General features: G+C 36.3%; 2 protein-coding genes across 2 annotated transcripts in view; one reads left to right on the top strand and one right to left on the bottom strand.

The window, feature by feature from the left end:
* Positions 1 to 12,067, bottom strand: part of LOC106679360 (trypsin-1) — a 68,626-nt gene that overhangs the window by 46,184 nt on the left and 10,375 nt on the right. The window lies entirely within an intron of this gene.
* LOC106679361 (venom serine protease) overlaps positions 4,528 to 12,067 on the top strand; it is a gene marked incomplete at its 5' end in the record, with an annotated part of 23,108 nt that continues 15,568 nt past the window's right edge. Inside the window, 2 exon segments of the mRNA XM_067051498.1 lie at positions 4,528 to 4,768; positions 11,353 to 11,547. Coding sequence (XP_066907599.1) covers positions 4,528 to 4,768; positions 11,353 to 11,547 — 436 coding nt within the window.

The following is a 12,067-nucleotide window of genomic DNA, read 5'->3' as shown; positions in this document are numbered from 1 at the left end:
TGAAGTGAAACCAAAAATAATAGGGGAGAGAGGAGTGTGAAATGAAACTATTGAAGTACTCTCAAAGACTGATCTATTTGCGGAGCCTGTCCGTATATATATGTACAATAGGTCAGCTGTTCTCTTTGATCAGCTGATATCGACCTGTCAGCTGACATTCCGTAACTCCCCCCACCAGTTTACTAACAATTCTCGTAAACTCTATTATATACGGTATAAGGGTATCGCCTCTCCTTTAGGTACGTCATCCTATCCTGCTTCAATGTGATTTCGTACACCGTTCTTCCTGTAGCTCCTAGTACTTCCCCTTCTTTGTAAAAAATATCATCATATTTGTTCAATATTGCCTCTTTTCAATTCTTTCTCAGGTTAATCACTCCAACTTTTGCTTTACCGTCATCCACGAGTTTCTGACAGCTATATCTCTTCCCTCCAATTCTAATATTCCACTGACCCCACTATTTTTTATCTTTGCTCCCACTTTTTCCAAAAGATCGAAACCAATGATTATCAGGTAGTCTCGGAGGATTTTTCCCATGAACTGTTATCTTCTCTCCCTTAGCCCCCCAGGTACTCAATTCCATTTCTGTATCCTCTTCAATGCTGTAGGGCCCACCTAGAGTGATCAACTGACAATTACATGCTCTGACCTGTAGTTCCCTCTCTCCATCACCCAATCTGTCAAGGGCCTCTCGACAGACGATTGTGTTTGAACTCCCAGTGTCCACCAGACATCTTACTCCTCTCTTCGTTCGTATAATAGGCAAACCGCCGTGCTCTCCTCTCATGATGGTTCACCAACGCGCGGTCGCTCTGTGGGCACACTCCTCAAAACTCTTCTCGTCTTCTAGCAGTGTCTCCGGTTCTTCTCCAAGTCTTTTCTTTTCTTGTCTTTCTCTTTTCTTGATGATCGTTCTCTCGCCCAGAGTCTCCTGCTTCATTTTCTGTCTCCGAGGTCTCGGACAATTCCATGGCTTCACTCGCGGATACATTCTCGCCTTCGCGAGATTCTCTTCCTGCGTAATCTTTGTGCGTTTATCTCCATGGTCTCAAGCTAATTCTGGTCTCTCCGCAGATACATATAGGGACGGTGTCGGGCTATATGTCCCTCTGCCCCACATTCAAAGCACCTCGTGCGCGGAAAATGTGCCACCAGATGCCCAACCTTTTCGCAACCGTGACACTTGCGGTCCTCCCGCCAACCATTGCCTCTGGGTCTCGCTTAGGACGCTCTATTCTCCCGGTTATTATTTCTCTCTCTCTCTCTCTCTCTTACCATCTCTGTACTCTCTCGTTCTCCTAGGGTTAGACATGTTTCTCTGTCTTTGACATTCTATCCGGGTCCACCCAGGCTCTTCTACCTCCATTCGAGCCTACACCTCCCTAGCGCTTGTCTCTATGAGATCTTGAGCACATTCCACAAACAACGGTCTTTCAGCATTCCTTCCTTCTTCCCCAGTTATTTTGCCAACTGAATCTTCAGTATCATGGATAGGAATTACTTGGATTGTCACCATCATCTCGTTGATATTATCAGCGATTCTGTTATAGCGTGCCAGAAGTTCTGCGGCATTCTCCCCACTAGACTGTCTCGGCTTTTTCGTTTCTCTGATTAGAGTTGTATACAGGCCTTGTCCAACCATAACTTTTAATATAATATATTTTTATATAATTTCCCCCTTATTATATATATTGCCATTTGATATCTGCCTATATATTTTTCTTTTAAATCTTAACGTATCTGTCAACAAGCAATTCCCCTAATCATCTACCCTGTTTGTTAGCATCCGCATTCACCTTATTCTAGAGTATAATATTTTATTCTTATTTCCCTTATTTTCCATCATGTATTTTTTATCTATTTTTGTATCTGTTATTTTTTACGTTTTCATTAATTGTCTTCAATTGATTGTGTCTTAAGGAGTGTGTAAACTCCATACCGTGTCTGTCCTGGGAAATGGAACTAGTGGAAGAGCTCCGACAAGCACTGAGATTGCGCCCCTGACCTTATAATTTGTTACAGTCAGACCTGCTTGAAGGGAATTCTGAGGCAAGAACATTGGATGCTTGAATATACCAGCCAGAACAGAGAGGTCTATCCTGCCACCCACCTTGACAATACCCGGGGAGCAAACAAAACAAATTAACTCTTGCGACAAGAAACGACAATGGTGCAGACCGAACCGTATAGGTCTCTACTACTAGCGTAGCTCTACAATGGTAAAGAGCGAACCGTATAGGTCTCTACTACTAGCGTAGCTCTACAATGGTGCAGACCGAACCGTATAGGTCTCTACTACTAGCGTAGCTCTACAATGGTACAGACCGAACCGTATAGGTCTCTACTACTAGCGTAGCTCTACAATGGTACAGACCGAACCGTATAGGTCTCTACTACTAGCGTAGCTCGCTCTACAATGGTGCAGGATGAACCGTATAGGTCTCTACTACTAGTGTAGCTCTACAATGGTAAAGAGCGAACCGTATAGGTCTCTACTACGAGCGTAGCTCTACAATGGTGCAGACCGAACCGTATAGGTCTCTACTACTAGCGTAGCTCTACAATGGTGCAGACCGAACCGTATAGGTCTCTACTACTAGCGTAGCTCTACAATGGTGCAGACCGAACCGTATAGGTCTCTACTACTAGCGGAGCTCTACAATGGTGCAGCCCGAACCGTATAGGTCTCTACTACTACCGTAGCTCTACAATGGTGCAGACCGAACCGTATAGGTCTCTACTACTAGCGTAGCTCTACAATGGTGCAGGATGAACCGTATAGGTCTCTACTACTAGCGTAGCTCTACAATGGTGCAGACCGAACCGTATAGGTCTCTACTACTAGCGGAGCTCTACAATGGTGCAGACCGAACCGTATAGGTCTCTACTAAAAGCGTAGCACTACAATGGTGCAGACCGAACCGTATAGGTCTCTACTACTAGCGGAGCTCTACAATGGTGCAGGATGAACCCTATAGGTCTCTACTACTAGCGGAGCTCTACAATGGTGCAGACCGAACCGTATAGGTCTCTACTACTAGCGTAGCTCTACAATGGTGCAGACCGAACTGTATAGGTCTCTACTACTAGCGTAGCTCTACAATAGTGCAGACCGAACCGTATAGGTCTCTACTACTAGCGGAGCTCTACAATCCGGTGTCCAATCCTGGCCTCCTACAGCAGCTTCCGCTAATTGTCTCGGTCCCTGGCAGCCGCCATTCAATTTCGAAGCCCCAGCATATTTGTAGCTTTAGCAGGAACACCATCAGCCCATCGTAGCTCTGGTGCCATGGAGTGGCTCCATCACTAATTGTCTTGCTGGATGCTCACGTGTTCTGCCCATCTCAGTCTTGCAATTTTCATCACTCGAACTATATCGGAATTAAACATTCTGAACACCTCATAGTTTTTTCTCCTTTTCCACTCTCCTCTGATGAGAAAACCACCATATATACCTCTGAGAATTCTTCTTTCAAAGACCAATAGTTCCTGTTCACAAGCAGGACGCAGTCCAAGTCTCACAACCATACAGCAAGACTGTGTGCACTATCATCTTATAAAGACAAAGCTTCGGTTTACTGGAAAGAGCTCTGCTTCGGAACTGCCTTGCCGTAGAAAAATAGCACCGATTTGCTGCTATGATCCATATCATATATTTTGTTTTTTACACATTGACTTCCAAGCCAAGTCTTCTCGCAAGACCCGCCAGAGCAAGGAAAGCGTCAAATACAGCCTGGAAGGAACGTCCTATGATATCTATATCCGTATAGGTTTCAGTAACAGGAAAATTGACATACTTAACATGACGGTCTAAACTTCCGATTCATTACAAAAGACTGATCTACATGACTATAATAACATATGAAGTCAAGCTTTTGACTCCATAAAACCTTTGAATTCCCTTCTTATCCAATCCAAAATCCTTCGTAAAACCTTTGACTCCATAAAACCTTTGAATTCCCTTCTCATCCAATCCTTACAATCCAAAATCCTTCGTAAAATCTTTGACTCCATAAAACCTTTGAATTCCCTTCTTATCCAATCCTTACAATCCAAAATCCAAAATCTTCAAAAACTTGGTCACGAATAAAATCATCCCGTATGTAACCGACCTAGCCGGAACCAGATATCAATCATTCCATTATAAACTCCCTAACAACCCAAAACCACTAGTTTATAGCCGTGCTTCCTCTTCCATTCCTGACAATTTTAATTTAACTGAGATAGTCCAAATATGCATATATGCATTTTTCATTAAATATGCTTGGCTAACTAAATGTGGGAACGGTAATTCGTAAAGATTTTCCCTCAGGAGGTGTAGGCCGGGGATTAAAAAAGCCATACAAACCAAATATGCAACTGCATAAGCATCCGTGTTTTGTTTATAAATCAAAATTTAATTGTAGAGATAAACTCGAGAAGCATTGTTAGTTTTTTTGTGAGATAGTTAGTGCTGTGTGAGATAGCAACCTAATGTATTTAGGCAGCATAGATAAATAAATGAAGTATTTCTCTCTCTCTTGCAGCCTAATGAGTTCCAAGTCGATAATAGAAGGAGAATTGGATACAAGATCGTAGGAGGATCCCCAGTCAATTTCAATCGTGGAGAGAATTATCCAATGTTAGCTGCAATCCAGCCAGATCAAGGCTGTACTTTCTGCGGTGCCTCAATCCTCACAGAGTTCCATGCTCTCACGGCTGCACACTGCTTCGAACAGGATTTACCCAAAATGACGCTGGCTGTTGGCATCCGTTACAGGTGCAGGGGTGCGTACAACATTTTGTAAGTCACAAAAATCCCCATTTATGCTGCGTATACATAAATTAATATTTCTTTTGGTAAATGTTTATTTTAACTCCCCAAAAAAGGCGTGAAACCATTTTTATATGACCAGAGTGTACTTCAATAACCCGAACGGACCCGAGTATGGACGACTCCTTATCTTACGTTAGTTAACAATATTAATCTCCTTTGAGGAGGAATAATTTCTTTCCCCGCACACTCACTTCTTTTCCGCTCACTTAAAGGTTAGGTTATAATACAAGAAAATTTTCGGGAGCAGTTCCTACCTCGTTTACTTCTTCTAGCTCATAAATATCGATCTTTCATGTTTACGACGGACGTTAATCCCGGCTCCTTTTACTTTGTACTACCTGCACTTTTTGGATTATAACTTCAGTATAGGATGTATATTACGAAATAAATATGAAAATGGTGAATGAATAATAATCTTCCTTGTTTAAATTATATTAGATTTTACAAAGACAACAACGTTCAATCCCCCATCTTCAAGTTGCTAGAAACAAATTCTCAAAATTAACACATGCTTACAACATTAACCCTATATCACATTAGGGGTATTCATGATCTATGTTAAAGCGTGTTAAATGGAAAAACTCGTGTTAAATCGAAAAAAATTGCCTTCTTTTGCCGTGATAAAACGAAATAACATTTAACATGGCTGAGAGTCTGTTACTTGGTCAGTTAAATCGAGAATGACGTCACACAATAGACCAGTTGAGATCGCCGCCATATTAGTTGTTGTGACTTTCAATACAGTTGTCAATTAGCTCATCTTCATTCTCTTCTTCACAAGTTTGAAGATCAATAAGACACTCATAAGCTAAACTTTCACACAAATTCCACTTTTCACTCACTCTAGGCATGTTTTAATTAATTACTTAAATCAAAACTGAAGTAAACAATAACATGAGGGTCTGGAAGGAAGGTTATAAACATAAAGACTTATACAACAAGTTGCTGAGAAAATCCGCTAGGGACTCTTATGCATTTAACGTTTAACTTGACTTCAAATAGGGCTGCTCACAATCCTATAGTTATAACATTTAACATGGTAAAACATATAACATTTAACACAACATCATGAATACCCTTATAATTCATTAAACTATTTACCTAATTAGCATTTCTATATAATATATAAATTACTCCTTATTAGTTTCATCAAGCTAATATTAACATATAGAGAAAACTACTGAGAATAATATGATAAAAAATGACAAGATTAATATAAACAACAAAAATGTGAGTAATTTAAAAAATCTAATCAAAGTATTATCACGGATTTTATTTAAAAATAAAAATATACGAAGTAATAAAACAGACAAAGATAGCTTACAGGACGAAAAGGAAAAAGAAGTGGTTAAGAATAACAATTATCATTACTTTAAATTAAAGTATATTCCAGGATTGACCGATCAAATTAAAAAGAATTTTATAGAATACGACCATCGTAACCTGAAGTTAGGCTTATAAAATAATAATAGTAATTCCATTCCTCAGAACACTCGTCAGCTCCTAGTATCCTCTCTCGTCTTCCCCCACTTCGACTACGGATCTTTGGTGTATGGAGGGCTATCTGCAGGACTAGAGTTGAGACTGAAGAGACTCATGAATTGTTTCGTAAGATTTATCTTTGCATTCTCAAGTCTCCCGCTGGTATTCCGAGTTGAAGTGGCTCTATCCAACCTCCCGAAGGCAATACCTCCTTGGTGTTTTTCTATTCCAAGTTCTTAACATCAAAAAACCTACCTATATCATAGATCTCCTCACTCTTCGTTCATCTATCCACTCATTAAACACCAGATCCCATCCGAATGATTTATATATGCCCTCCTATAGAACCGCCTTATTTAGCAAATCCTTCGTCATACGTGCAACCTCCCTCTGGAATTCTCTTCCCATCTCCATTCGCCAGTCCTCATCCATTCTCTCCTTTAAACAACACCTATTGCTTCATTTATTGAATAACCAAACCTCCACATCTTTGTAATCAAATAAATAGGCAGGTATTGATTAACATTATAAACAGTAGTAAAGCCAATATACAAATGTAATTTCATTCTACTATCTGAAAATTTGTAAACGCTCGCCAGATAAAAATCTCACTATATGAACCATGTAATTATTCTTAGGGGACATATGTCCCAGAATAAAGTTATTTTTTCATTTCATTTCATAATAATAAATTGGGTAGTTTTCTTAATAATATGGAAGACAAAATTGACTATAAAGACAGACTAAATGTTATTTACAAAATTAATTGCCAGAGAATTATGAAGGTATTGTAATGTTTGATATGTGTATTAGCTCTTTGGCATAACTCCCCTACCTGTTATAAGTCAGTTGAATACAGTGTTATGTTTGATGCTAACCTGTTTGTTTTGTTTTCCTTTACCAACATTAAAGAACCTTATATTTTCCTAAGAACATTTCAGGTGTGTAAATTGGGGAAACCTCTAAAAAATTAAAAACAAGAGTTGATGAACATAAAACATCAATATTACAGCACTGGCACAAAATAGTATAAAATATAAACATGAATTAGATATATTAGACAAAGTGAATCATAGTAATAAAAGAAGCAGTATACATCACAAAAAACATAGACAAAGCAATCAATTTTAGAACAGACACCAAAACTTTATGCACACATTATATAGATATTGTAAATAAATTAACAATTTAGGGTTGTACAATAGTTATAGAATTTAGATTTATTTAATCTTTGTTGTTTGTTATTATATAAAAATTGTTAAATTTAGTTAGATTGTTCATCTTTGTGGTAATAGAGGTAGGAGATTATTGTTATAGCTTATATCTAGTTGTTATCATAGTTAAAGTTAACCTTCAAGAAGGGAATTATTGTTAAATCTTATTCATTTTATAATATGTAATATTTGATTATTGTAGTAAGTTTCATTTATTGACAATAATATGTTAATATTAGCTTGATGAGACTAATAAGGAGTAATTTATATATTATATAGAAATGTTAATCAGGTAAATAGTTTGTAAAAAGTTTAATAAATAATGTGATATAGGGTTAATGTTGTAAGCATATGTTAATTTTGAGAATTGGTTTCTAGCACCCTGAAGATGGGGGGGGGATAACCGCGAAAAGTTGTCTTTGTAAAAACTAATATAATTTAAACAAGGAATAAATTTTTAAATAAAAATTTCCAACAATTTTCAACTGATTTTCGACTTGCCAAACTCTTTGGAAAATTTACCATGAGTACAACCAATCTGTACATTAAAAATACACCTAATTACCCAATACATCTAATTTCGATATATAATTAGGCCCTTATTTTTTGTCACAGGTTTATTTCTAGGGTTTGACATTTAAAACCATTGATCTAATCATTGGATATAATTCCCTGTAGAGGGAAAAATCCCTATCGAAGTTGCGAGTAATTCATTATCGAACGAAGGTTTGGGAATCGGTCACTTCAGCACATTTCCGGTCCGATAGGGACCGTGAGTACACTCCGGTGACAAAAATGGTTTCGCGCCTTTTTGGGGGAGCTAAAATAAACATTTACCTTTCTTGTTAATTTTCTACAAAAGTGTAATGATTTTTTATGATTAATGGGTATCTAGTAAATGTCTCGATAAGCAATACTTCTTAAAATAAAAAAGCTCAGCTGAAAAAAAAAAAGTGAAATATCAATTAAGTTTTATTCAAAATCTGTAAAATGCAACTCAATCGTTTTCCTACTGAATCCTTCAATTTGAATTTTTTTTTTTTAATTATGAGAGATAGTTGACCGTGGATGATGAATGAGGAGAAGATGGTTGGGGGTGCGGTCAATGAAAAACAAATAAGTACGATTAACTTATTTTAATGTGCCAACGTTTCGGCTAGAGTTTCTAGCCTTCTTCAGGGCTAAAAACAGAACAAGATAACAACCACAGTAAGTATAGAAAAGTAAAAAAATAGAAAGAAAGTATAATAAGTATAACCATGACACTGCCATCTTCCGGTACTTCGTTATTCGTTGGTTCGTATAAATTTTTAACTCTTCCTATTCCCATTTGTCATCACCCTCTCACACGCTTTCTTCTTTTAAAAAATTGTTCTACTTTTTATTTTTTATTTTCACCCTCCCGTAACGTTTTCTTTATAAAAAACACTTAGTCATTGTTGTAACGGTTTTTTTAATTCTGAGTTTGACCGTCATTAGCGCCGTATCCATTCATTAGGCGTTTGATCTGATCCAGTGAACAGGTTCGTTTTTATTCTTTTTTTGTTTTCTTTCCCCTTTCTTTATTTTACTCTTTCCCCTTATTTTCTCTTATTTATCTTGTTCTGTTTTTAGCCCTGAAGAAGGCTAGAAACTCTAGCCGAAACGTTGGCACATTAAAATAAGTTAAGCGTACTTATTTGTGTTTTTTATTTTTTTTATTATGCAATAAAACTTTTCTACCACACTAACTTGATCATGCCTGGGGCAACTGAGTATTTCCAAGATAGAGTAGCACTCTAAGTATAATTATCTTTATATATTATATATCATTACAAGCATCTTAATTTAGCATCATAGTCCATCATTTAAAAACTAAACGGTTGTTGGGGCCACAGCCTGGTTGTCTTAGGGACGCCCTTCCACTAAGACCAGGTTATGCTGGACTTCACGTTTTGGGCTAGTAAACATAGTGTAATAAACAAAAGAAGTTCTAAGTTTAACCAACAATATTTAATAAAGAAAAGATAATGATAAGATGAAAATTATAAATCATTAATAGAAACAAACACGTGAAATATTCTTTAAAAGATCAACTGAAATAATTAGTACTAAATGAGGCATTATCTATTGAATTGGATACACAACTCTACAAAATGAAAAACCTAACCTAAAGAGCTCTTGAAGGATAAACATCAATACATTAAAATGTTATGATAAATCAAAATTAAGTACAAGTTACTTGGTGAAATAAATTAATAAAATTTAATGACTATTATTACAAATATGGAACTAAATGAATAATAAAATTTAAATGAAGCAGAGGTGAAAAACTTGATGTGCAGACTGTGAGGTGACCGTAGGCTGATTATCAGAATAATTAGCACTTAATGAAGATGTTGAAGACGGTAGACAGGCATAGCTATGACAAAAATAAAGATAAAACTGTAGGTAAAATATGAAACTGAGTAACATTATACTCTTTGCACAGATAGATATCAGTTAAGGTTGACAGTCTATTGTCTTCTCTCTCCACAATCCAAAGAGGTTGCAAGTGCAGTAGGTAGCACCTGTTCATACAATAACTTGTATTAAGTTTAACACTAATAAAGTGTTCATATTACGCTTAAAAGAAATATTGGGTTGTAAAATAAGTTCGTAGCGTTTTTCAATGATTCAATTTAATCCTCTCAGTATTTATAAAATCATGTTTACCTGGTCAATAATGTTTACATATTCTAAAAAAGGATTAGTTAAAGTGCTTTTATGCATCAGTTTTAACCAAGATTATTGCTAATATATTATAATATTAATGTCATTTATTGAGTAAAACGTTCTAATAGTCATACATTATAGGAGAATAATTATTCCCGAAACGTTGCTGTATGATATGAAATAAACTATTATAGTTTAATAAGGAAGAAATTGTGTCATTCACTAAATCCATTTTAATTCCATAAGACTCTTCCAGTTAAAGGATTATTAAATTTACATTTAATGATTTTTTATTTCCGAAAAGGAAAATCTGCTGCACAGACGGCTAACAAAATTTGCATTGTGTATGAAGATACCTCGGGAGAAAGCCCCGTCCGAAAGTGGTTTTCTCGGTTCAGGACCAGAAATTATGACTTGGAAGACGCAAAGCGCTCGGGTAGTCCTTTAACTGTTGATGATGACCAAATTCAAGCATTGGTCACAGATAACCCTCACTCTACGACACGGGATATCGCAGAAATGCTTCACATATCTCGTGCAAGTGGCTCAAATCATTGGTCATAATTGCAAAGGCATAGTTTACCATCACGATAACGCCCGTCATCACGTGACTTTGCAGACCCGGCAGAAAATATTGGAGTTTAGCTGAGGTGTGATCCACCACCCACCCTATTCACCAGACCTTGCCCCGACAGATTTTCACTTATTTCGGGTCCTTCGAAACTCTCTTTTATGCGTTCGAGGACTGCAAAACTTTTATTCGCACCTAGAGGAGTTCATTGCGCAAAAATCTGAGAAATTCTGGGAGGATGGAATTAAAAACTTGCCAGAAAGATGGGAACATATAATAGATCGAAATGGGTCATATATAATTGATTAAAAATATTTACAAGAATATGAAGTTTTTATTGAAATCACCAGTAAAAGACGCTATGAACTTATTTTACAGCCCAATACAATGGTACATAATTTAAAGCTAGTAAAGATTGAAATAAATGGTAAAATAAAATTTATGAATGGTGAGTTAGGAATTCAACAGATTGAAGAAGAAATCGATAGTGGCCTTAACAACGGTTTTTCATAGTTTTTATTTTTATTCATGTCATTTATTTATATATGGTTGGTATTTTACTGTTGTAATTTAGAACCTTATGACGGAGGGCAGTATATACCTCTACTTGATCCTCCCTATATCCACGAGTATTATGACGATGAAGAGAATCAATATGACATAGCGATAGTAGTCACTCAGTGGAAGATCTTATTCGGCAACAACGTAGGACCCGTCTGCATTTACACGAAGCCATTTATATCAATGGAAGAATCGATTCTTGCTCTGGGTGAGTAGAATATTTCATTTCTCTCATTTACGATTCGCCGATGCAAAGAAAAAGTGGCTTATCAACAAATTTTGCTGTAGTTTTCGTTGCATTTTAAGATGGTTTTAAATTATCATCGTAAAACCTTGACGAACACTACACTTATAAATTGTGAAACATTTTTGTATTTTCGTACAGCTTAAAAAATTGATTCTCAGATATCAAAGTACTTAAAAATTCTTCTTGAACTCTAAAATTTTATGTATACTATTTGCGTATGTAAACTTTTTATTTCTTTAATTTCTTTTGAAGATTGATTTTTTTTAATACATTCAACCATAAAAAATCGATCTGTTACTTAATTAAATTTTAATAATTTAATGGTATATTAAAGTGCACTGTTTGTCCGCAACAATAGCTATAAGGATCGTTAAAAAAAAAAAAAAAAAAAAAAAATGCCGCATGCCTAAACATAATTTAATAAACTGATGAAAGGAATATGGTCCGGGTGCGGTCAAGAAAAACTCAAATAGTAGAAATA

The sequence above is a fragment of the Halyomorpha halys genome, unplaced genomic scaffold (genome assembly GCF_000696795.3).
Source record: "Halyomorpha halys isolate HHAL.00 unplaced genomic scaffold, Hhal_1.1 Scaffold197.1, whole genome shotgun sequence".
Classification (NCBI taxonomy): domain Eukaryota; kingdom Metazoa; phylum Arthropoda; class Insecta; order Hemiptera; family Pentatomidae; genus Halyomorpha; species Halyomorpha halys.
This window is presented reverse-complemented; position numbering and strand designations above follow the sequence as displayed.